Below are 26,935 nucleotides of genomic sequence, written 5' to 3' on the forward strand. Positions count from 1 at the left end.
TCTTGCCTCAGCCTCCCAAGTAGCTGGGATTTCAGGCGCCCGCCACCACGCATGGCTAATTTTTTTGTATTTTTAGTAGACAGGGTTTCACCATGTTAGCCAGGATGGTCTCGATCCTGACCTTGTGATCAGCCTCCCAAAGTGCTGGATTACAGGTGTGAGCCACCGCGCCTGGCCAGAAAACAGGCTATAGACAGGCCCCCCTCTGCCTCCAACTCCCTTAATGATAGGGGACATGAAGGCACAGGGGCTAGTTCCCAACAGGAGCCGACCCTCCACCCTGTTTCACACTGGACGGAGAACATTCCACTCTTTACTCCCCAAGTCCCTCCATGCCCTCACCTGGACATCAAGGAACAAGCAAAATCAAGAGTGAGAGGCAGCTAAGTCCACCAAAAGTACAAGAGCTAAACAAATGTGGAAAATAAGACGAGAAGCTGCTAAACTCTACGGTCACAACTACTACTTGGGAATTTAATACAAACACCAAAGAAGCAAAACATCTGAAAAGCACGTGGGATCCATGAGAGCTTATTAAATTCCAGGGGTGTCTCAGAGCTAGCTTTCTGGACATAGTGTGCTGGCCAGATAGGAAAGGGGGATGGGGACAAGCAGCAGAGTGGGAAGCCTCCTCTGTAGGTAGGAAAGGTCAAAGAAATATGAGCCTTGTTTCTCAGAACATACAAAGTGCTATGTCTCAATCTAGTTAAGTATTAAACAAAACGAATTAGAAACAAATCCTACTCTCATAAGCCATCTTACCCTGTGCTCGCTCACTTAACCTCTCTGGAAGAAAAACAAAGCCTTTTTCTATCTTTCATGGTTTAAATGTACTCAGATCTCTTCCAGCAATTTTTATTCCAGAGTAACAGAATTCTAATTTTACAGATCCCCACAAAAAGCAGAGAGGTAATAATGTTTAATTTCAGGGTTAAAAACTCTTTTCTTTTAATCACCCTATCCCTACCCTATTTTTTCTTCAGCATTTTATCATCACCTAGGATTTTTTTTTTTCAGACAGAGCCCTCTGGTTGCCCAGGCTGGAGTGCCGTGGTGCGATCTTGGCTCACTGCAACCTCCGCCTCTCAGGTTCAAGCGATTCTCCTGCCTCATCCTCCCAAGTAGCTGGGATCACAGGCATGCGCCACCACACCCAGCTAATTTTGTATTTTTAGTAGAGACAGGGTTTCACCACGTTGCCAGGCTGGTCTTGAACTCCCAACACTTCAGGTGATCCGCCCGCCTCGGCCTCCCAAAGTGCTGGGATTACAGGCGTGAGCCACAGTGTCAGCTAGATTTTTTATTATTTTTACTTTAGATTCAGAGGGTACATGTGCAGGTTTATTACATGGGTATATTGCGTGATGCTGAAGTTTGGGCTTCAATTGAACCCATCACTCAAATGGTGAACACAGTACCCAAAAGGTAGTTTTTCAACCCTTCCCCGACTCCCTCCCCATTCTGAGTCCCATGTCTGTTGTTCTTATCTTTACGTCCAATACCCAATGTTTAGCTCCCACTTATGAGAACATTCAGTATTTGGTTTTCTGTTTCTGCATTAATTCACTTAGGATAATGGACTCCAGCTGCATCCATGTTGCCGCAAAGGACGTGATTCCATTCTTTTTTATAGCTGTATAGTATCCCATGGTGTATATGTACCACATTTTCCTGATCCAATCCATCACTGATGGGCACCTGGGTTGATTCCATGTCTTTGCTATTGTGAATAGTGCTGTGATATACATGTAACTGCAAATCGCCTATTGTAAATATTTGTTTGGTTATTGGTTCCCACCACCAAACCTCCCTGTGCCCCACAAGAACGCAAACTGCACTCTTCCCTGCTGTCCCCATTGGCCCTGCCAAGTACCCAGTACATGCTCAATATTTCCTGAAAGAATGAAAGGGATTACTCCATGTGTTATACCAACCACACCAAGTACAGTATTGCTTGTAAATTGTGCTTTAATTTCTGCAATCAGATATGATGCAGTGAGATACAAGTATAAACTGTCATTGTGCATCCAGAAAATAAAAAGCACAAGTATACAGGTTTAGCTCAACAGCTTATTCCCTTATAAAGAAAAAAAAAGTTTTGAATTAAAGCTAGTTTATCTTCAGTGTAAAAACTTGGAGGTATAAACAAACTCAAGATATTATATACAGTAAATTAATTTACATTTCCAAACTTGCACAGTACAGCATTTTAAACAAAGTAAATGGTCTCATTTCAGCTTTCACTGTTAAGCATAATCCACATCCCAATCTCGGATAAAAATTTCACAATATATAAATCCATTGAGAATTCTGTACACGAATACAAGTTATAGAAATCTGATTTCAAATATAAATACAAAAATTGTCATGACCTTACACGTTACAACAGCTTATTTTTCTATTGTAATTTTAAAAAATCATAGAAAAATATTTCAATGCACATTCAACTGCTATGACAAAGGCCATGACCTTGTGCCTTTAAACCATACTTTGTAGAGTGTAAAGCATCACACCGGGCATTTTTGGAATGAAAATTACAAAGCCTGAAGAGGCTACTGTATAAATATTCACGTTATAATGTGGTAACAAAAATAGCTCCATGGCATATTTGGGAGGCAATGGGGCAGAGAAGGAAGTGGAGGTTAGTGCTAATTTAAGAAGGCCTATAGAATGTATGTGAAGGTAGCTAAGGAACTAGTTAGTGTATTCTTAAAATCCCTATTGCAAGCCTAACACTGACCTCGCTAGTAACTCTTAAGGCAATCAAGACGGAACATGTGTTTGGCCCCCAGATGCACGAATCCTGCCCTCCCCTCAACCTTTGTTCATCCTAACAGACCAACCTGGCTCCTGCATTAATATGGAGTGGGGAGAACAGCAAAACAATTCACCGTATGTACAAAAGACAATTCAGTGCAAACCTAGAAACTTCTCTTAGTCAATAGTTTCCAATTGTCTTTTTTTGAGATGAGGTCTTGCTCCATCACCCAGGCCGGAGTGCAGTGGCACGATCTTAGCTCACTGCAAACTCCACCTCCCGGGCTCACGGGATCCTCACACCTCAGCCTCCCGAGTAGCTGGGACTACAGGCATGCACCACCACACCCAGCTAATTTTTGTATTTTTAGTAGAGACAGGGTTTTGCCATGCTGCCCAGGGTGGTCTCGAACTCCTGGGCTCAAGCAATTCGCCCACCTGAGCCTCCCAAAGTGCTGGGATTACAGGCGTGAGCCACCACACCCGGCCTCAAATTTTCTTATTGCCCTTGAGCAACTGAAAGTTTTTCCGAACATGTAACATTCAAATTGGGATCCATACTGAAGAGCAAATATACGTAAAAGGCAAACATTCAATTTAAAACATTCTAATGAGTTTTGTTTTTTTCCTCTTTTATGCGATTTGACAGGGTTCCACTGAGAACAAAAAAATCTGCTCCTTACAAAGTATACTTTCCTGCATTAAAAAAAAATATATCATATATGTATCATATATATGAGATATGATATATGAGATATATATGATATATATATCTCATATATATATCATTTAGACAGCAGATCCAAGAAGGTGACCAGGCATAGTCAAGTTTCTTCTATGGCTTTTAAAATCACTGAGGTATCATATGATAATCATCACTTCTGATATTTATGTTTAAGCTGCTTTCCTATGAAAGCCACATTCAAAGGTGACCCAATCCCATCAGTCCATAAAGGTAAAAGAATGTGAGGAACTCGGCTCAGGGGTTGCGGCAGAAAACTGCAATCACAAGTGCTCCAAAGCTTCAGCAGGCAAGTAGAAAAAGGCAAAGCGATTTGTTCCAAACAAGGAGAGACTCCAGAGGAACGGAAGCTCCTCAGGAAGGATCTCAGGCAAAGAAACAGATCCCCGCAGCGTAACCAAGAGGTTTGGCAGTGAGACACTGGGACTACACGCACCAAGGCAGGGAGTGCAGAGGGACAGCGGCGAGTGGCGTGGAGCAGGCGGAGGAAGACCTGGGGCTGGCAGCACAGAAAAGAGGGTGGTGGCTGGCTAGCCCCCACCCACAGGCAAAGTGACACGGTCTGTGAAGAAGGGAGGGTGGTCTGAAGCATCAGGATGGATGACACCAGCGGAACTTCCCAGGTGTTTTACAGGCAAGGGGGCGTAGAAAGAAAAAAATGTGATGGTTTAAGTAAATGCCACACATCTTAATACCTCTATCTGAATCTTCAACTCCCCATACAAATACATAAAGCTGAACTTGCTTCTATAATTGAGATGGGTTACACAGAAACTTACTATTCCCAATGACTGGATAAATTATCTTGGCACAAAGAGGATCTGAAGAAAGTATCAAGTCCAAGAATATCTTACTGAAGCCCTTTCTGGTAGTAAACTGGCCATTGTGGGCTCTGTATAATACTTAGGCATCAGAAAACAGCCACAACCCTATTACGGGTCAAGTAATAATTCCTTCCAATTAATAATACTACAGATGCGGTTTTAATTGCATAGTCTTTTAGAATCATGAAAAATAATGAGAGCCACCTCTTTTCCCGAAGGCCCAGGTTTATTCTAACGGAGTGCCGGGCTAAGGACCCAGCCAGCATTAGCTGTAGCGTGACACAAATCCAGGGATCAGCTGTCCCAGTCTCCCACATTCCTCTTTCACAATCACTCAACAAACAGGTCACACATCCCCTAGGTCCACGAACTCATCTTCTCGTTTGGCCAAATCGTCTTCATCTCCCAAAGCTTTCCAGCCACTGGTGGGTAAGACGGGCTTAGAGGAATGTCGCTGGAGCAGAGCGAAAGGAAACAAAGACGAGAGGCGGGCAGAGTTCCTCAGCAGGCAGGGGCCCTCAGCCTGGGGGGCCTGCTGGCTGTGGTGTCTCTCGTCGATCTTCTCTTGTAAACTCTGGACTTCCTCCATCATTTCCAAGAGTTTGCTCATAGTGGCCACTTGGCCACCACCTAGGATTTGGGCTTCTGGAATCCAACGTAGGTAGCGCTGGGCCCAGACTTTGATTTCGGGCCCCTCGATATGCGGTAACAACAAACCATGGTAGTCAGTGGACTTGCTATGCCAGCTGTCATAGAACTCTCGAAAGTTGTCTTGGAGCTCATCAGAAGAATTAATAAGTTTGCTAATTCTCTTGCCCAGAAGGTTTTTAATTAAATGATCTGTTTCTTCCCTGAAAAATCCTCTTTTGGGAGATGACTTAGATTGTGTAAGTGGCAAAGAAAGTTGTCGTTGATGCTTTGAGAGAAAACACAAATAAAAATCACTGGTTAACATAACAGGCACAGTTAACAGCTGTTACCATAACAAAAAGAGCATAACCCCGCTTTAACAAGTTCCAAGAGACATCAGCGTTGCCATGTGAATGCACACTCATTAACACGCTGTGACATCCAGAGGTGGGGTATTCCTGTGTATTCCCATGGTGCACACTATACCAGAAACAAATGGGAAAGCAGGTGCACGTGGCAGCTGTGCAGAAAGGCATGCTGGGACACAGAGAAAGGAGCTTTTGGTGCCCTCCTCCTCTGTCACAGGGGCACCACAGGACACAAAGCACTTCTGAAAAAGCTGTTTAACTTAAGATAGTTTAATGATTTAGGGGAACTTGTGGGTCAGGCCCATTCATGTTCTAAAGGGAAAAAGATGTTTCTTCTTTGAGAACTTTAAGGCTGTTAACCACTACAATCTTCTGAACAACTGCAAGGAGGCACTGCTAACTACCAGAAGATACTATCACCTGGGTGAAATAGCAGCTTATCAGGCATCCAGTGGGAGTTTAAGCCTAAGTCATAAAGATTCTTTTAGATAAAGAAAACAGGCAGGTGAGAGCAAAGAAATGTGATGAGCCAGCTAAGCTGACCAGACTTGTCTGGCAACCTGCATGGAGTAGAAAATGGGAGTGCATTTTCACATTTTCATATTTCCCCCCTTGGTCATTCTCTCTGTGGCCAGAGCAGAGTATTATATTTGGGGGTGCACTGAGAAAGGGTTGTGAGGCTGGGCGCAGTAGCTCATGCCTGTAATCCTAGCACTTTGGGAGACCGAGGCGGGCAGATCACCTGAGGCCAGGAGTTCAAGACCAACCTCAACCTGGCCAAAATGGCAAAACCCCATCTCTACTAAAAATAGAAAAAATTAGCAGGGTGTGGTGGTGGGCACCTGAGGCTGACGGAAGAGAATTGCTTGAACCCAGGAGGCAGAGGCTGCAGTGAGCCGAGATCACGCCGTTGCACTCCAGCCTGGGCAATGACAGCAAAACTCTGGCTCGCAAAAAAAAAAAAAAAAAAAGGGTTGTAAAAGATGGATGTGGTCGGAAGGTCATGAGCGTTCCCCAGTGCCCAAAGCAGAAGTAAAAACATGTGGGGAGAAGCTGTTTGTCCAGCTCTTTTGCTACTGTTCATTTGAAGTAAGAAGAGATAACAACTTAATTTTCAGGTTCACTCTAAAACTCTCTAACATATTTCCATCAATGGTTCTTCCTTGTAAAAAGATATTCTTTATTGTAAAGAAAATTATTTCCTTATTATGAAATATGGAATAACAATAAAAATATTAAAAAGAAAACAAAACCATCCACAAGACCACAACTCGGAGGTGACCAGGATTTGACTTTCCATCCAGGGTCAGGAAAGATGAAGGCCAGGATTCAGTGGCCTCTCTTTTTCTCCATCGTGAAGATGTGCCAGGCAGGGCAGGGACTACACTGAACCACCACCCAGCGCTTCCTGCCTGCTCGGTTCTGTGCTCAGTACTCACATTCACTGAGCACCTCATTCTCAAAGTCACTATTATTGCCCCACTTTACAAGCAAGGAAACTAAGGCACAGAGGTGAGCAATCTGCCAAAGGCACTGCTGCTCAGTGCCAAAGGTTGTTCAAATAGTCTGGCTCCAGAGCCTGGGCTCTCTACTGAGCTCTCCTTGGTCCTGGAAGCCCCCTTCTCTCTATCTCCTAAGCGAAGGGAGCACTCAAGACCAGCTGACATGCCAGCGGCTCTGCAGGCCAAGGCCTGGCCCGGGCCTGCGGCTGACACCGAGGCTGCACACTGGAATGGGTCCCCCCCACCATGTGGCATTCGCACGGCAGCACCATGCTGCTCAGCCCCTGCTTCCTCAGAGTCTCTGCAGAACTTCCCCCAGGCCACCAGGCCGCTCAACACATCGCTCCACCTGATATCTGGTCTTCTTACCCAAAGGCTTCAAGGTTTCTTGTCGCCCCCATCCCAACTGTGATTTAGCTAGTGCAACCTGAAATTCTCCACCCCTTCAGCTCAGTCCTTTCCCACCTGCCAACTCCTGGAGCTTAGGCTGTCTGTCCCTATCTCCCAAGGAAAAGAGACGATTAGAAAAGCTAGGTCTGAGGAGAGAAATGAAATCCATTATTGGAAGGGGGAGCCTTAGGTTCCTCCCGTAAAACAAGGGACGTTGTCCTCACTGTCTCTGAGGTCCCCTGCCACTCTGGCAAAGGGCAGTTTCTGTGGTGCCAATCCAGCTCTCATGAGAATGTGCATGCAGCCACCAGGGGGCACACCACACTGAAGAAAAACCAATTTCTGGCCAAGCTGTTCTGGGGCTCAGGGCAATTCTGGTCAAACTGGCAGAAGAGGCTCAGCCAGAAAGGGGAAACTCCACCCTGGGCCTGCGGCCCCTAAAAGGGCAAAGTGGCCGTTCTGAGTCGTTCAGCAGCCAACATCGTCTCTGCTGGCTGTGGCTCACCCAGGTCCCCAGTCCTCTTTAGAATGGAACCAACTCTGACACCAGAAAGGGCCAGGCTTTCTGAAGCCCTCCAGATCAGGCAGGATAAGGATGGCATGGAGAAGGCAGTGACACACATCGACTTAGACTTACCATCACTGCTCTCTCCTTTGTGGACTCTGTGGGGGAGAAATTCTGGGCCTGGAGACAGAGCTAGGAAATGTCAGTTAAATAATTCATCAGTTAGGGAACTTTGGGATTATCAACTAAAATGACTTTCTGACATTTGTGGCTCATAGCATAGGTCAGCAAACTGGCCACCCCTCAGGCCAAATCTGGCCTGGCGCCTGTTCTCATAAACACTGGAACACAGCTATGCCTACTTGTTCACCTACTAAGGCTCCTTTTTTTTTTTTCAAGTAAAGGAATAAAGAATGGCTACTCCAAGGGCAGAGCAGACTAAGGCTTCTTTTGTACTACAACAGTAGAGGGGTACTTGTGACAGAGACTTTGCAGCCCTTGACAGAGTTTTGCAACCTGTGGTTTACAGGCACAGCTCATTAAGAAAAGTCTTACTATTTATTATAATAAATGAACTGGTATCGGCCAAGTAAAACCCACACAATCAATGTTCCTTCTACTCTACTAACACACACACACACACACACACACACAGGCAGGACAAGAGGCACGATTCCATGGAGTACGACCAGGGAGGCAGCATCCACAGTGACATCTGGCAAATGGCCCTGTTGTACCAGGGCAAAGGTGATTTGCTGAAAGCAAAGGATTCTAATGGCCCTTGACAATTTGACCATCACAAGTCTCAACTCTGCAGACTGCTTCGAGGGGTAGAAAATGCTGGCAGACAGAATCCATAAGTACCTTTTATCATTACATGCATGGGGTCTGGGCAGCTGAAGGGGGTTTAGACATGTGGACATCTTACTTTGAAGCGCATTCCTTTCCGTTGGCCTTTGTCCAGTTTTGGCTTTTCCACATAAAGAGGGTTTTTGAGCAATGTCTGGGCTTTGGGTTCAAACTGCACCGACCAATCCCACACGGTGAGCAGATTCAAAGGCTTGCTTTGTGTATCCTGGCCTTCTCTACCCTGCCAAAACAAGCACAGGTCATGCTGTTTTCCAGGGAGGGCTGAGGAAGGCAAACACATACTTCTGGACACAGGCACCAGGAAGCATGCTCCTGCTCTGCCCTGAGAATGAATAATCATAGGCATTTAAGGCTGAGGCTACCTGTGGTTATTCACTACAAGCTTTTGGTGTGGGAGGAGGTCAAGAACAAGGACACTTCCTTTCCAGCAGTCTACACGCCAGCCGCTGTGCTGGGTGCTTCCACAGCCTCGCGAGGCAACTGTTGTTTTTCCAATTTTACATTTGAGGAAACCAAGGCTCAGAAAACTGAACTGCCCAAGGTCACAAAGCTGGTGAGTCACAAGGCTGAGCTCTGAAAGCAGGGCTGTTGCTCCTACTTCACTGGGGGATTTGGTAATCCTCCCAGCTCAAGCAAAGCCTGTAGCCCTCAGGAGGCTGCTCAGAAGCACTGAGATTATCTAACTGGGGGCACAGTCCAGGAAGGGCCAAAAGGGTTAAGATGGAAGGAAAAGGCTAGCTTCCCTGCTTTGCTGGTCCCCATTCTCTTCACAGAGGAGTTCCAGGCATCAGGCAAAATCAGAGGACATCTGGTCTAACTGTCTTTCAAACGGACAGCTTTTAATTTTGCTTAATTCCCCAGCTTCAACACTTGCTTCCAGTTCCAATATCTACCATGTGACCACGAGTGAGTTACTTATCCTTTTTTTGCCTCAGCTTCCTCCAGGATAATAAAAATGCATATGCCATAGGGTGCTGTAAGGAGTAAATATTAATACCTAAGAAGCTCTTAGACCAATGCTTGGTATATAGTTAGTGTTCAATATCTTTTTTAAAATATGGAACGTCTCATGAGTTTGCATGTCATCCTCTCGCAGGGGCCATGCTAATCTTCTCTGTATCATTCCAACTTTGTTTAGTGTATGTGCTGCCAAGTGAGCACCATTTTATTTGTAGCATCAGTATTACTGCATCCTACTTGTGAGAAGAAGCCTCTTTAATACACAGGTTCCTAAGAGGGACTCTTACCATGTTAGTATCTTTTTGATGAGGTGAATTGAAGAAGAAGGTGCTAAAAATAGGTATATACAGGCTATCTGACAAAACAGTCAGGTAAGTCTCTGTGAATTCAAATGCCGGGGGATGCTGGTGCACCAGCTGCCAGACACAATCTAGGAAAAGCAGGAACACAGGAACCTGCATGAAAACAAGATACGTTACTTGGTGGGCAGAGCCCAGAGCAAGCCATCCTGAGTTCAGGGGGCAGCCACCTCAACAGCTGTGGAATAAGCACTTCTGAGGACTTCATTCTCTGGGAAACACAGAATACTCCATACCATCCCAAGTGAGAAATACGCTCAACTGAAATCACATGCTTGCGATTTACATGCCTATCTGTGTCAAAGACATTTCAAAGACGAAATATGTAAAAACCTCATTATGGATCAGTGTTACAGATGAGCATCTGCAATTGATTCTGATAATAGAAAACACTAACTTAGAACCCCAATTAAGCAAAATATTATCTCCTCCAAAAAAATTCCATTCTTCCATTAGTAGTACTGTATTACCAAACAATGTACTTAATTATGAGTGCTACTTTGAATTTTGTCAATAAAAAGTTACGGGGGGTGGGAGGGAACTTCTATTCCCCACCTGACCACACACTAACTGACAGGGTTTGATCTTGGAGACCAACGTGGAAGGAGAAGCCCCCTGTCCACCCGGCAGTGAGGGCCCAGAAGACAACGGGGATGGGAGAGAAGGGAGAAGCAGTGAAAGTGAGTTTCAAAATGTTTTCAAAATGTATCTTTACAAATCCACAAGCCTCATTTATTAGCTCCCAGAGGCGAGCCCTTGATGAGCAGGGAGAGTAGTTTCTAGTGTGCTTTATCATTTAGAAAGCGCTTATCCTCCCTGATTAACCAGTGATCCTGCCAGGGGGCTAAGAGAAGCTATGCTAGTCTCTCCCTTACAAAGGAGGAAAGGGAAGATTGGAGATGCCTGGAGGCCAGTCCCCAGGGTCTCACACAGGGCTCATGTTTCTTTTCAATTTTCCTTCAAAACTCCAATATGTCCATGTTGAGATGCTAAGAAACATTTGTACAGCAACTTTATTTCACACTTCATTTTATGCATAATATCATTAAATAGAGTGGAAAATATTTGAACTGCAATGTATAGGCAGGGCAATAGGCTCAGAAAATACAAGTGACTTCTCCAAGGGCTGGGTGAACAGCAGCAGATCAGGTCTCTTCTTAGACCTCAGACTCTTTCCCCATTAAACATGGTGCCTGACATTCCCCCTTTTCTCAAGATATACAAAAACATATGGGTAGGCGCGGTGGCTCATGTGTGTATTTCCAGCACTTTGAGAGGCTGAGGCAGATGGATCGCCTGAGCCTGGGAGTTTGAGACCAATCTGGGCAACATGGCAAAACCCATCTCTGCAAAAAATACAAAAATTAGCTAGGCATGGTAGTGTACGCCTATAGTCCCAGCTACTCAGAAGGCTGAGGCAGGAGGATTGCTTGAGCCCAGGGGGTTGAAACTGCAGTAAGCCATGACTGTGCAACTGTATTCCAGCCTGGGCAACAGAGAGAGACCATGTCTCAAAAACAAAACAAGGCCGGGCGCTGTGGCTCACGCTCGTAATCCCAGCATTTTGGGAGGCTGACATGGGTGAATCACCTGAGGTCAAGAGTTCGATACCTGACCAACATGGTGAAACCCTGTCTCTACTAAAAATACAAAATTAGCCGGGAATGGAAGGGCATGCCTGTAATCCCAGCTACTTAAGAGGCTGAGGCAGGAGAATCACTTGAACCCGGGAAGAGGAGGTTGCAATGAGCCAAGATCGTGCCATTGCACTCCAGCCTGGGCAACACGAGCGAAACTCCTTCTCCAAAAAAAAAAAAAGAAAAAAACAACCATACTCGTCTCCACAAAGTATCAGCTCTCTCTGCCTCCCATGTTATGTAAATGCCATCAACCTTTCAAATTAGTTTCTTCAAGTCCCTTCCAGGACTGAAAGATGTGATTTCTATTCAGCTCAATGGGACACAGATTAGTACAGGCCAGGCCTGAAAGAAACCATCTTGCTCAGTGAGAGAGACCTGGATCACCCAAGGAACCTGCCAAGCCCTTACGATCAGGAGCCATGGCTCTGTGTGCCCACAGCATTCTGTGTCAAGCTGTTCTGTACCACAGACAGACATGCTGACTACCTGGAGTATGAAAAACCACAAGTAACACTGCTAGCATACGTCAGCGCTGCAGGTGAGTTGATTAAAGAAAGTTTGTGTGTTTTCATTTTTCCTTCCATCAATCATCAATAAGGCAGCCAAGGGAGTGTGTACAGCTCTCATCTAGACATGTACACCACAATTTGGGGGACTCATTTTCACCAGGTGACCTAAAATGCCAACTCTCCTGTGCCTGAACTTGGAGGTCCAGGCCTGGAGCGATTAATCCAGACAGAAGCAGAAGAGGCTATGGGGACATTCCCACCCACGTTACCACTAAGGCCCTGGTAACAGATGGCATTAACATAACCCTGTGCTTTCTTCTTTTTTTCTTTTGAGATGGAGTCTCATTCTGTCACCCAGGCTGGAATGCAGTGGCACAATCTCAGCTCACTGCAACCTCTGCCTCCTGGGTTTAAGTGATTCTCCTGCCTCAGCCTCCCAAGTAGCTGGGACTACAGGCATGTGCCACCACACCCGGCTAATTTTTTGTATTTTTAGTAGAGACGGGGTTTCACCGTGTTAGCCAGGATGGTGTCGACCTCCTGACCTTGTGACCCACCTGCCTTGGCCTCCCAAAGTCCTGGGATTACAGGTGGGAGCCACCGTGCCTGGCCCCTGTGCTTTATTTCAAAAAGGTTTATGTGCAAGGAAAACTGACTCTGAATGGCCAGGTGTGGCAGCTCATGCCTGTAATCCCAGCATTTTGGGAGGCTGAGGCAGGTGGGTCACTTGAGGTCAGGAGTTCAAGACCAGCCTGGCCAACATGGCGAAACCCCATCTCTACTAAAAATACAAAAAATTCGCCGGGCATGGTAGCGCACACCTGTAATGCCAATTACTAGGGAGGCTGAGGCAGGAGATAAGCTTAAACCCAGGAGGCAGAGGCTGCAGTGAGCTGAGACTGCACCACTGCACTCTAGCCTGTGCAACAGAGCAAGACTCCGTCTCAAAAAAAAAAAAAAAATTGACTCTGAAAATCTGAAATCATTCAGTTCCAAAATCTAAAACTTTATTTTGAGATAGGGTCTCACTGTCACTCAGGCTGGAGTGCAGTGGCACAATCATGGCTCACTGCAGCTTTGACCTCCCAGGCTCAAGCAATCCTCTCACCTTACCTTCCCTGGTAACTGGGACTGTAGTCAGGCATCACCATGCCCAGTTTATTTTATTTTATTTTTATTTTTGGTAGAGATGAGGTCTGTCTATGTTGCCCAGGCTGGTTTCAAACTCCTGTTCTCCCAAAGTGCTGGGATTACAGGTGCAAACCACCATGCCAGGCCTCCAATTTTTGGATTAAGGATGCTCAACCAGTAATGGAATGCAAATATTCCAAAATCCAAAACAATCTGAAATCTGAAACACTTCTGGTCCCATGGCTTTCAGATAAGGGATGCTCAACCTATATTTTCTGTAGAAAACCTGTACCCTGAATATCTTTTTATTGCAAAGACTAATTTTGTAGAAAAGGTAGGAGTCTCCCTCACTGAGTTACTTTATATTTAAGTCTTATTAATAAATATTATTCCCACTGTGAAATATGTATACACCCTTGGTGTACACAATTTAGAAAACTCTGAACATACTTGTTAATATAATATCTCTTTCCTCTGGGAAAGGTTTCACTATTATTTAAAGTATCCAAAGTCATCACACAATGAAACGATCCTAGTTTTCTTAACAAATCTGTTCAGCTTACACTTTGCAAGCAGCAATCCTACTACATCTGATGACAGGTATTAAATAAGAGATTCAGTAGTTCTCCCCATGATGGAAACAGTCTGCAGTGAGGGAACTCACCTCCTCTTTGTCGTTCTGGCGGAGATGGTTGCAGCGATCCAAGAAACAGTGGCCACCCATGACCCACTCCTTTTGGATGAGGCTCTGGAAACCAATTCTGGTTCTGCAGTGGGGGTCCATCATCAGTTGCACCAGAGAGGAAATGAGACAGCAGAGGTCGGATGCATTCTCCTCTAGGAGAGGCCCCAGCAGCAGTGCAAAGAGGAAGGAGGGCATAAAATGTTAAAAAGTTTCAGAATGCTCTCACTTGCACAGTTAAAAGTAGGATTCCCAACACCAAGGTCTACTATTAACGGTCATGTTCTTATTCCCTAAAGGCAAGGGCCAATAACAAAGGGTTATGTTTTCAGACTGAGACATGAACTGCTCTAGCATGTCTAGTACAGGTTCTGGCATACGCTGGTACTAAATGTGGATTTGCATACTGAATAAATAAATGCAGCACTGCAAAGCTACTTTCAGCATGTGGGGGTCTAGGTGTGCCACACAGAGACAGCAGAATCACCCACATAATGATGACCTGCCAGGCTCTGCAGGCCAAGACTAAAGCTCTTCCCTGCTAGGGTGTGGAAGCCTCCGTCACTGAACTCCTCCTGGGGTGTGGATGCCTCCATCACTGAACTCACTATTTCATGGCTCAGCTGCTTCTCAAACTCACCTCAGACATCCCTTCCTCCACTCCTAAGTCCTCCACTAACTCTACTTTGGAGAAAGTTTAATATTTCTTGACTGTAGCAAAATTATTTCTATTTTCAGCTCTAAGGCTCTGTCCTTTTCTGTTTGAGGGGCACAGAGGTGCCTGCTTCTCCTGCCTATCCTAGGAGACAAACTCTCCTTGGTCTACTTCTACATGCCCACCTGCCATGCACTTTCCAAAACTCATTTGATGAAAAGTCCACTCACATACTTGTTTAACATTCATGACTTAGAGCAAAAGAACCACATATCTTTATCCGTGCATTTGTCTTAAGAGTTTTAAGATCCTGAAAGTCAGGGTCTACATCCCCATAGTTTCCCTTTCACAAAAATAGGTGCAACTCGAGTTGTTTTTAAAAAATGTCCATGAGGAGGACGGTGCTAGTATCATTGGTGTTAGAGAAACTTAAGAATGAATTGTAGGCCGGGCGCGGTGGCTCATGCCTGTCATCCCAGCACTTTGGGAGGCCGAGGCGGGTGGATCACGATGTCAGGAGTTCGAGACCAGTCTGATCAACATGGTGAAACCCCGTCTCTACTAAAAATACAAAAATTAGCTGGGCATGGTGGTGTACGCCTGTAATCCCAGCTACTCAGGAGGCTGAGGCAGAAGAATCGCTTGAACCAGGGAGACAGAGGTTGCCGTGAGCTGAGATCACACCATTGCACTCCAGCCTGGACAACAGAGGGAGACTCCGTCTCAAAAAAAGAATGAATTGTAACTAGGGAGGTGCTCATATTGTGATAACTCTTTCATCCTGACCCCTATAATCACAGAGCACTATGGGTCCAAGCTTATACTTCTCCCTCCAGGAAACAAGCCTCAACTATGGGATGACATGGGTTACAGAGAAACAGATTTTTATTTTTGTCTTCTAGTGCTATCAATTTTCAAAACAAGTTTTTTTTTGGAGACAGAGTCTCACTCTGTCACCCAGGCTGGAGTGCAGCGGCACAATCTTGGCTCACTGCAACCTCTGCCTCCCAGATTAAAGCAATTCTTGTGCCTCAGCCTCCCGAGTAGCCAGGACTACAGGCATACAGCACTAAGCCCGACTAATTTTTGCATTAGTAGAGACAGGGTTTCGTCATGTTGGCCAGGCTGGTCTCCAACTCCTGGCCCCAAGTGATCTGCCTGCCTTGGCCTCCCAAAATTCTGGGATTACAGGTGTGAGCCACCGTGTCCAGCCACAAGTTTCATTTTTAAGGAACTCTTTCTTCTTGGATCTGAAGGGTGTTAATGATACTCCTGTGGGTAATGGAATGAGGGACTAAAAGAGATTTCCAAGGTGAGACAATTCAGTAGTCCATCCAGGAGTGAAGGACGTCTCAGTTCTATCAGTCAAAGATTCAAATTTCACTCTGTGCAACTCCATGATTAATGTGTTCTGGCTCTGAGTCCTTCCGTTTCTTAGACCTCCAATCTTTATCCCTCCCCCTTTTCACTAGTTGCTCAGTACTCAAATAATGCTCTGTTCTGTCACGGCTGCTTAGGTCTTTTTCAATAGCACACTTAAGGCAACTCTCTCATTAGGTTGCAAACTTCTTGAAGGCGGAACAGAGCCCTGCACATGGCAGAGGCTCAATAAATGTATTCAAATCTAAGTCGGTCAGCCAATATCAGATGGACAGAAGCAACAGAAAGATACATTTTCCAGGCTGCCCTTAGAACCCAGGGCCAACAGTTACAGAGTTTCAGAGAATGATAAAAGCTTGGGGGTATAAAGCATGAGACAATCTACTTAATTTATAGTGTGGGGCTAAACGAAACATAGTATTTCTAAACAGCAGGTAATGTTTTAGCTCATATGTAACTAGTTACAGCACCAATCTTCCTTGCATGGTGGTTCACACTTGCTTTCGCACATTCTGAATGTTTGCATCATGTACAGCGAGTTAAGCCCACTGGGGAAAAGGAACTCACAGGCCACCAAGTTTCTATGGTAACTAATAAAGTTGTCAACCACAAAGATATAAAAATAACAACCAAGTCATCCATGGATCTCTTTATATAAGAGGGATTCTAAAAAGATTTTAAATTTTACCAAGCTCAGTTAATATAAAACAAAATCCAAAACATTAAGAAATGTGAGCTTTGGTAAAGATACCAACAATTCCTTTGTGGACTATGAATAGGTCTGCCAAGTGCAAAGTGAAAGAATTTTGTTTTAAACTCTAACACTGAAATCCAAGGCAAAGGATTCCAAGGTTAGGAAGAAAGGAATAGGAAGGATTTCTACACTAACTCACTCCTTTTGTTTCCAAATACATAAAGCTACATATACAAAAATTGAATCTCAAGTGAAGGAAAATGGAAATCATCCTTTGTGCTTCCTATATATTACCTAAAAGAAGAACATTCATGTTTTGTGCTTCCATACATTCTGTAATCTCTATTGCTTTTTTCAGGCAACGTCTGAATAGGAAAGAGACAAGAAAAAGGGGCATTAGTTCATGAGCTTGGTAACACAAACATTACGTAGTTTAGAGAGAGTCTGACTTGATCTTCAGTCTTCTCTCTTTATTTTTATTTTTTTTTCCATGCTAAAATCCTCTAGAAAAGAAACTAACTTCCATTTACATTATTTAGATAGTGGGATATATTCCTGCCCATTAGAAACTGAAAATTTTCAGAAGGGAATCCTAAAGTTGATGTGAAAATGCTCCTAGGTAATTTCTAAACTAGACATTCTTATTAAAAACTCACGCCTGAGTCTGCTGGTGAGCAAGATTCATAAAAATCCATACCTGGAGAATGTGAGACATGTCCAGATTGCTTTACTTAAGGTGACCTGCTGAATGTATCAGAATGGCTAAAAAGCTCCAATATGCTCAGAAATCCTTTTTGTCTCTCTCTACACGTTATTCCCTTTGCGACTGTTGCCGCTATTCCCAGCTTTGACTTGTATAACTGGGGGCCTTCACATATGTTGTCTTCTGCTTGCAGAGGTGTCCTCTCCTACCCCCCAGCCACCTTCCCTTCCCACACCCCGATTCTTCATCTGGCTAGAGATGCTCACCCTTCTCTGCCCACCCCACACAAAGAAGGGTTCTTTGCTTCCATAACATTTATCCCTGTCTGCCATTATATATTCAAATTATGAGACGTGTAGCAGGATGTCTGAAGCACAGTTCAGTGTCTGGAGGGCCAAGGCTCCTTTCCGCAGTACTCACTTCAGAATGGAGGGAGAATGTGTGTGAGGCAGTAGGAAGCATTGCTCTCCCTCCTGAAATGTAGCCTAGCATTAGAGCTACTCTGTCATCCTGATCATCATTTCTGTTTTGCACCTTTCTCTGCCATATCCTCTATTTAATGGCAACAGAGAAGAGCTATTCAATATAGAAAGTAGGAAAGGCAATATAACTGTTTTCTGGAACTCTCAACCTAACTCCCAAACCAAAAATAACTGACATTAATCATGGTTTTTAAAAACACAGATAATATATGCATAAGACACAAGATTAAAAAAGGTATTCAGTGAAAAGTCAGTATCACTCCTGTTCTCACCCTCAATTTCCTCCCTGGAGGCCAGCACTGCTGCCTCAATAATAATTCTGGGTTGTCACACTCTTTCTGTGTTTTTTCAATGCCTTGTCTGTAGAGTACATCTCCTTGTAAGCAGGTGGCATGTTCATAAATTCCTATCAAATGTGCACAGAAATAAGTAGCAAATATAAAATCTAGCTGTAGAACATGTGATCTAAGAATATTTAACTGTCAAATATCAAACAGTTAAATTATTTGTCGGTTTGATCTACTACCCTGAGTTAGACAATTACAAAATTCATGAGTAAAACAATGGTTTGAAATACCTGATTATGTCAAGCCAGCTGCTACTTTCCAACAGAGAAAACCATTTTATATCTGTGTCCCAAAATTCAGTACTGTTATCTGAAAAAAGAAAAAGGAGTAAAGACGTCAGGTCATTTGTTCACTGACATACTTGCCACAAAAATCCTGTGCTCCTCAACTGTGTCATTCAGATTAACAGTCCTGACTCAAACTGCAGAATCCAGGCACAGGACCCTATTTTGAGTAAGGGTCATTTCAAAACTTCAGCTGAAATGGTTTCTGAGCTGTAGGCCCCTAGAAGATTGTGGTGGTCAAAAAGAGATCTTTATTGCTGAAATAAGAAATTCCTACAATGCATACACAAAGCCATGGTTCATCCTGTAAGTCGACAGAGAGTAACATGCTTCAGGCAGAAATAGCTGACATCCAGGCTGTTAATTCTAGAAGTGGAAAATGCAACTGGATCCATCCTGATGCCACGGAAGCCTAAGGGTCAGGCTTAACTTTCATTAGAATCTCAATGCACAAGTTCGTCCACCCAGCATACCATGACATGACTCCTCCTACATGCCTTATAAAACAGAGAACCTTAAATCTTACAGAAATCCAATATATTTAAAAGCTGCAAACTCAGGCTGGGTGCTGTGGCTCATGCCTATAATCCCAGCACTATAATCCCCAAAGCAGGAAGATCACTTGAGGCCAGGAGTTTGAGGCTACAGTGAGCTATGGTGGCGCCACTGCACCCTAGCCTTGGCAACAGAGTGAGACCCTGTTTCTAAAAAATGAAAAGAAAAAAAAAAAAAAAAGGCCAGATGTGGTGGCTCACACCTGTAATCCCTGCACTTTGGGAGGCAGAGGTGGGCGGATCACCTGAGGTCAGAAGTTTGAGACCAGCCTGACCAACACAGAGAAACCCCGTCTCTACTAAAATACAAAAAAATTAGCCGGGGGTGGTGGCCCATGCCTGTAATCCCAGCTACTTGGGAGGCTGAGGCAGGAGAATTGCTTGAACCGGGGTGGCGGAGGTTACAGTGAGCTAAGATCGCACCATTGCACTCCAGCCTGGGCAACAAGAACAGAACTCCATCTCAAGAAAAAAAGGAAAAAAAAGTTGCAAACTCAAATCAATAAAAGACAGATATCCCTGAAAGTCCTGAGTGACTGAAATAAAACTAGAATGAGTGTCCTTGATTAAATAGTAAACATGTATTGTAATGTTTTAGTTTGAGTTAGAGTCATACATTACTGTTTCCCCTGCAAGAATATAAGCTCCTGGTGTTATATTTCTCTTTATCACCAACGCCTAGCATAGTTAGTATATACAAGGGGACTTCAAAAAGTATGTGAAAACATGGAATTAAAAGATGAAAATAAAAAATATAAACTTTATTTCTCAACATAAGCTCCATCAAGTTTAAGACACTCTCAACCCCCTCTAAAGAACTGAGGGTCCTGGGAATTTAACCATGTCATTGCAGTCTATTTTACATTATTAACTGAAAAAAAAATGTGTTCCCTTCAAGGATTTTTGTATTTTTTTTGAGATGGAGTTTTGCTCTTGTCACCCAGGCTGGAGTGCAATGTGCAATGGCACAATCTCAGCTCACTGCAACCTCTGCCTCCCGGGTTCAAGCGATTCTTCTGTCTCAGCCTCCGGAGTAGCTGGCATTATAGGTGCCCACCACCCTGCCTGGCTAATTTTTGTATTTTTAGTAGAGATGGGGTTTCACCATGTTGGCTAGGCTGGTCTTGAATTCCTGACCTCTGGTGATCCGCCCACCTCGGCCTCCCAAAGTGCTGCAATTATACATGTGAGCTACTACGCCCAGCCCCCTTTAAGGATTTTTTAAGATTAGAAAATGAAGTCAGAAGGAGCCAAATCAGACTTTTAAGGTAGATGCCTAATGAGTTCCCATCAAAACTCTTGCAAAATTGCCCTTGTTTGATAGGAGGAATGAGCAGTAGAGAAGGACCCTCTGATGAAGTCTTCCCGGGCATTTTTCTACAAAAGCGTTGGCCAACTTTCTTAAAACACTCTTATGGCTGGGCATGGTGGCTCATGCCTATAATCCCAGCACTTTGGGAGGCCGAGGAGGGTAGATCACTTGAGGTAAGGCATTCAAGACCAGTCTGGCCAACATGGTGAAACCTTGCCTCTACTAAAAATACAAATATTAGCCGGGTGTGGTGGTGCACACCTGTAATTCCAGCTACTCAGGAGGCTGAGGCACAAGAATCACTTGAACCCAGGAGGTGGAGGTTGCAGTGAGCCAAGATCACACCACTGTACTCCAGCCTGGGCAACAGAGTGAGAATTTGTCTCAGAAAAAACAAAACCTCTCATAAGCAGATGTTTTTGTGCTTTGGTAAGAAAGTCAACAAGCAAAATGGCTGGAGCATCACAAAAAACTGTTGCCATGACCTTTGCTCTTGACATATCTGCTTTTGCCCTGGCTGGACCACTTCCACCTCTCGGTAGCCAATGCTTTGATTGTATTTTGTCTTCAGGATTGTACTGGTAAAGCCATGTTACTTCTCCTGTTACAATTCTTCAAAGAAATGCTTCAGGATTTTGATCCCACTTATTTAAAATTTCTGTTGAAAGCTCTGCTCTCATCTGAAGCTGATCTGGGCACAATGGTTTCGGCGCCTATTGAGTAGACAGTTTTTTTTTTTTTTTTTTTTTTGAGATGGAGTCTTGCTCTGTCACCCAAGCTGGAGAGCAGTAGCGTGATCTTGGCTCACTGCAACCTCCGCCTCCTGGGTTCATTTTCCTGCCTCAGCCCCTCCAAGTAGCTGGGATTACAGGCACCCACCACTACGTCCGGCTAATTTTTGTATTTTTAGCAGAGATGGGTTTCGCCATGTTAGCCGGGCTGGTCTCAAATTCCTGAACTCAAGTGATCCGCCCGTCTCAGCCTCCCAAAGTGCTGGATTACAGGCGTGAGCCACTGCGCCCAGCGAGTAGGTTTGCTCAACTTTATCCTTTCAGTCAGAATTGTGTAGGCTGAACCAACTGAGATGTCTATGGAGTTGACTATTGTTTCTTCTGCTGTCGGTCCTCTTCAATTAGGGCAGAAACAAGATTAATTTTTTCCTCGCAAATTAACGTGGACAGTTTGCCACTGCAGGCTTTATCCTTCAACATCATCTGCTCCTTCTTAAAAATGAGTTGTCCATTTGTAAACTGCTGATTTCTTTGGGGCACTGTCCCTGTAAACTTTTTCTAAAGCATCAATAATTTCACCATTCTTCCACCCAAGCTTCACCATAAATTCAATATTTGTTTTTGCTTCAATTTCAGCAGAATTCATATTGCTCTAATAGTGCCTGTTTTCAAACTAATTTCTTACCCTTCTTAGCTCCTCAAACCAGATCCTGCTCAGGCATGTTATAGTAAATTAGTATGAGTTATTTTGGGGTAAAAAAGTTTTGGAATTCATGCATAGTTTTTTCATAATATACATTTTCCATGAACTTTTTGAAGACCCCTTGTTCAATGGAAACTCAATAAATGTCACTGCATGAATCCCAAAACAGTTAAGAATTTGCTAGGCTAAAAAGTCCAAGTTAGTCCAGGCAGCGGCTCATGCCTATAATCCCAGCACTTTGCAAGGCCAAAGTGGGAGGATCGCTTGAGCCCCGGAGTTCAAGATCAGTCTGGGCAACATTATGGGACTCTGTCTCTACAAAAAATGCAAAAATTAGCCAGGTGAGGAGGTGTGTGCCTGTAATCCCAGCTACTTGGGAGGCAGAGGTGGGAGGATCACTTGAGCCTGGGAGTTTTAAGGTTGCAGTGAGCTGTGATCATGCCACTGCACTCCAGTCTGGATGACAGAGGTGACACCCTGTCTCAAAAAACAATGTCCAAGTTAGGAAAAGTCATCTATAGGCATGACAAATCTCAGAGCATAAAGACTCATTCCAGAATGAAGAGAATCAATGAGTGACTGAGCAGTGTTAAATATGAGGCACCAGTAGGCAGCCTGGGCAGGAAAATGGGGGTAGCTGGGACAGGCATATTTCATTTTCTACTTTGTACATTTCTGGTAGAACTTTTAATATTGTTAGAAACTGTATATTCCCAATCAGGGGAAAAAATTAAAGTATTTCCACTTTGGGAAAAAGTCTACAGAGGAAAACGAACATTATTCACTTTATAAATTACTGCAAGTCAACAAATATAAATACTACATAGTTCAAAAACTTTTAAAGGAAGAAACCAAAATGCTCACCACTGGGCAACTGGTATGCTGAGGAAGGGGAGAAGAGGAGGGTGGCCGTGTGATCACTGCCACAGTAAGGAGGCGGGGAGGGAAAGCCTGGAGAGAGATGGAGAGGGAAGTGTGGTAATGGCAGCCAGACCCCTGGCTCCATGACATCACAGCCCTGGGCTCTGCGTACTAACGTAAGGAACCCAGGGAAAAGGCACCAACTTTCACCTGATCTGCATGGCATGTCTTTCCCCATATAACACAAAAGTTTTTGCTCAGTATTCTTCTCACCTATCAGAAATAGCTGTTTAAATTTAGAGTATGCAGTCTGGATTTCCTGCAGGGACAGGAAGTTGCTTGACAGGTCTTCCGTTTTAACAACTTCATAGGGTGGCCTGTGGATGGTCTTGTAAATTCTAGGTATCAAAAAGGAATATGAGATTAGAAGAGCAAACACAAATTTTGCTTAAGGATTTACTACGTGCCACAACCTGTGTTAAGGGCTCAGTAGGCATTCTCCCATTTAATCTTCACCTACCAGGCAATTGCTGCAGGACTCCTGTTCCCAGTCAATGGGTGTGGAAATGGAGGTGCATAAAGTAAAACTGCCTGGCCCAAGATTATCCAATTTATAAACTGATAGAACCATGATTTGGACCAAGGCAATGTAACTCTGAGTCTATTCCTTCTTTTTTGTTTTAAATTCATCTACTTTGGGGTTTTTTTTGCTTTTTTTTTTTTTTAATTTGAAACATGTATAAAGTAGAATAGTATTGTGACATGTACCATGACCTAAATTTGACAACTGCTAACATTACAGACATCATGTCACCTCCCCGCTGAAGACTTTAGCGTGCACCTCTAAAAACGACGCAGGTGACACTCTTAATTATTATGTTATACTGACTCCTTTCAAATTAACTCAAAAGGATCACTGTTAAGTTGTATTCCCCTAGCATTAAGCTACCAGTAGGTAAACAGAAATAGACATACTACTAAGAGCTGTTCCCTGCTTCTTGGAAAACAAGAACTGAACAAGAACAAAATGTAGAACTAGTACTGACCCATCTAAGAAGCTCTTTTGGATTTGTAAAATGCCGTCATCCTGTTCTTTGGGCAGTGCTGACATTTTCAAAAGGGCACTTCCATTGTGGCAGGACCAACACCATATCTGTAGAAACAAATAAAGCTTTACCAGATACAATAAACACAACTCAACAGGGGACACATAAGCTTAGCATTTAAATGCATACAGGGAAATCTGTAACTTCAGTATGAAATGGCTGGACATACTTAACTTTATTAAGCCTGGGAGTATTTAGTCACAATGAAAAAGAATGATTTAGTTTTAAAAAATAAAACAGGTCTAGGTAGTCAGACACAGACTTATGGTCTAACATATACCTTTTGACTTATCATCAGCTGGTAACCCAGATGATGACAACAACAACATTATTATTATTAGGATAGTAGCTATCATTCAAGTGCAGCTTATTACATGTCAGGTATTTTACATGAATTAACTCATTTAATTGTTATGGTAACTCTCTGTGATGGGTATGATTATTTATCCCCCTTAACAGCAAGAAACTGAGGCTTGGAGAGATGGAAGGACTTTCCCAAGTTGTACAAAAGTAGCTGCAGTGTGACTCTAAAGGCTGTGTTGTATATGGACGGCAAAAAGGGGGCAACTCTCATTAGAGAAAATCCACACTAGGAAGAATGGAATGTTGGCTATTTGACATAACTGAATTCAAGACTTGTGACATGCAAGGCACCACATTAGGGTGTGAGAGGGCACAAAGATACTAAGATACTGTGTCTACCTTCAGAGCTTAGTTTCAAAAGGGAAATAAGCTTAGGAATATAAAATAAGGTAGAATGTATTATATAACTGAAGAAAGAAATTTCAAGGAACAACAAAAACAAGGCAAGGAGAAAGAAGTCACACGAGTGACCAACAGTGGCAGGTGAGGCTGTTTAGGCTTTTTTCTGCTTTGGCAACAGGTTAAGGTGTTCAGGCTTTTTTCAGGTTACAGTGGGGGGTTTTGTTTGTTTTTCAGGAACAAAAGGAGATTACAACTGATCTTGGGGCGAAGTAATCTGCCAGTGGAAGCTAGAATGGAGAAGAAAGACAGACTCGTTGGACGGATGAGTACAGTTGTGGACTTTGAGTCCTGCATAAAGGCCTGGCTAAGTGCTTGAGAGTGGCTAAGGTCCAGCCCTTGCTTTGCTGACCAAGCCATTGGCCCGGGCTCAAAGATAAACCTGGAGGAAAGACCTTTTATAATTCAGCTGCCCAGAGGGGGCACCTTTTTGCCATTCATCTGCCAGGTATAAACCATGTGTTGGATATGCTAGCAGTGGCGTAGACCGAGAGTTAGAGATCGGCATGACAATCCAGGTGATATTGTGCACTACACTTAGAAAATCACAAAGGGGAACTGGTTCGGGATTTCTGGGGAAGGTGATGGAATCAGCACATATTGGGTGTCTAGCATCAACAGGACCTCCATGTGGAGATATTCAGGAGGCCCCTAAAATGAGAGGAAAACAGGCCTGGCACTCTAGAAATGGGAGCTGATGGTCTGCTGCAGTGGGGGAGCTGATAAGCCCAGCCAGACAGCAAGGACAGAGCGACACAGAACTGCTTTAGGAACTGCTGTAAACAGCAACAATTCCTTTCTTGGGGCCAAGCCACACTGTAAGATTCATGATGAGGTGGAAGTGTTAGAACGTAAGATAATCAAAGGGCCCTTTGCTGTTCTTGCATTCCCTTTCTCAATGCCATGCTAAGCGATGTGCAGAAACCACCATACAGTTTTCAGCTCTCTGCCTAAGGTGGTGAAATTTTGGTGCCCAGGCAATTGTGCCCCCCTTAGTTGGCGCAGCTCACTTGGATAAAGGGGGAGATACTCTTAGCCATGACTGGATGGTGAGTTCTAAGAAACTAAGTGTTCTTAACCCTTTTTATCTCCTCTTCTGGAGCAGAAGGGCAGAAAGCATAGTCCCTTGGTGATATCCAACTATAACTCATTTTCCATCTGGGGCACATGTAATAACTTCTAATCATAACTGTCTCATCTCATCTGAGGTGTGAAGGGCCAACTCCCTTACTATTCTCTGCGTGAAACAGTAAATAGAAAAAAGCAAAGTTCCTGGTCAAAGAGGCTTCTCACAGAAATTTAGCAAAAAGTCTTCTGTTGCTGCAATTTCTCTCTGGGAACTGTGAGGGCCAGAATTCTTAGTATGAGTGACTTCATAGGCAAGAATCACAGTTTGTTAATCTTATTTGTTTTTTTAAAAAAAGGATTACTCATTATTCGGTACATTTTAAGGTCCCTCTCTTAATAGAGTCAAAAACAGAGCTTTAATAGAACATCTACAATCTGAGGCAGAAGGCAGCATAAGCAGGAAAGGACCATGAAGGAGGTCAGCAGGCCAAGGGAGTACAATGTTTCCAAGGCCAGGACAGGAACTTAAAAGACAATGTCATCAGAGTCAAACACTGCAGTCACGTAGGGAACTGGGGCTGCACATGACGTAAGGACTTCTGGGAGGGAAATGTCCACAGTGTGTGGGGAGTAGAAGTCATGTTACAAGAAGAAATGGTAGAGAAAACAAGTATAGACTCTTTAAATATGCTTGGCAGTACAGGCAGAACAAGACAGCCGCTTGACTACTAAGGAAGTGCCTCAGGTTAAGGGAGACAGAAGGATGTCTTCAAGAACAGACATAGCAGAACAGACTTGGGAAAGGCAACCATGGAAGAGGGAAGGCCCATGGAATGGGACTCCAAACAAGGCAATCAAGAGCCCAGAGACCCAGATTCTGTATGAAGGAAACGGGAGCCCAGAGAGAAACAACAGGAGGCTGAGTAGAAGGAAGCTGAGGGAGTTCTTGTCGCTGTCCTGGATCCCACTGGACTAGGGAAAAGGTCGTCACTGGGAGTCAAGAATGATACAAAAAACTTAAAGGGATGAAAACCTGTTCACGCAGAGAACAATGACATAGGAACCAAAAAGAGTTAAATAGCATACTGCTGGGCGGGACAAAGCATCACCAGTGGTTTTCACGGTCCGTTAAGCACAGTTTGCTGTTTGGTTTGAATAATCCATAACAATGTTCATTTGTCCCAGAGGAAAAAAAAGATACTCAGGGTTGAAGAACAGCGGCCAAAGCCTTTAGAATAGCAGCAAGGACATGAATAAACTGACCAATTATACAGGTCTACCTTGAAAAGAAGTGAAGGCAGGGAAGAACAGACTGGGTGAAAAGCCAGGGTAGACAGCATGGAGATGTGGAAATGTTCTGGAACAGACTGTGGTAATGTTTGCACAACACTGAGAATATACTAAATGTCACTATGGGAAGTTTT

General features: G+C 43.9%; 1 protein-coding gene and 1 non-coding gene across 24 annotated transcripts in view; both read right to left on the reverse strand.

Moving 5' to 3' along the window:
• Positions 1-1,950: 1,950 nt before the first annotated feature.
• MTMR12 (myotubularin related protein 12) overlaps positions 1,951-26,935 on the reverse strand; it is an 85,629-nt gene continuing 60,644 nt past the window's right edge. For 5 of the 23 annotated variants that reach the window (XM_063700795.1, XM_063700791.1, XM_063700790.1 and 2 more), the window contains 10 exons: positions 23,622-23,728; positions 22,849-22,973; positions 22,579-22,665; positions 18,361-18,439; positions 16,893-16,963; positions 13,852-14,024; positions 9,836-10,003; positions 8,647-8,808; positions 7,851-7,910; positions 1,951-5,239 (listed from right to left, as the gene is read on the reverse strand). In XM_063700795.1, coding sequence (XP_063556865.1) covers positions 4,670-5,239; positions 7,851-7,910; positions 8,647-8,808; positions 9,836-10,003; positions 13,852-14,024; positions 16,893-16,963; positions 18,361-18,439; positions 22,579-22,665; positions 22,849-22,973; positions 23,622-23,728 — 1,602 coding nt within the window. In that variant the 3' untranslated portion in view covers positions 1,951-4,669. Of the gene's footprint in view, positions 5,240-7,850; positions 7,911-7,960; positions 8,809-9,835; positions 10,004-13,851; positions 14,025-16,892; positions 16,964-18,360; positions 18,440-22,578; positions 22,666-22,848; positions 22,974-23,621; positions 23,729-26,935 lie in introns of those variants that run through there. The other 18 variants (XM_004058991.5, XM_063700803.1, XM_063700796.1 and 15 more) reach the window with 9 other exon arrangements.
• Positions 9,640-9,749, reverse strand: LOC115931386 (U6 spliceosomal RNA). The gene has a single exon (XR_004067885.1). It is a non-coding gene; the product is annotated as a U6 spliceosomal RNA (small nuclear RNA).

Source organism: Gorilla gorilla, chromosome 19 (genome assembly GCF_029281585.2).
Source record: "Gorilla gorilla gorilla isolate KB3781 chromosome 19, NHGRI_mGorGor1-v2.1_pri, whole genome shotgun sequence".
Classification (NCBI taxonomy): domain Eukaryota; kingdom Metazoa; phylum Chordata; class Mammalia; order Primates; family Hominidae; genus Gorilla; species Gorilla gorilla.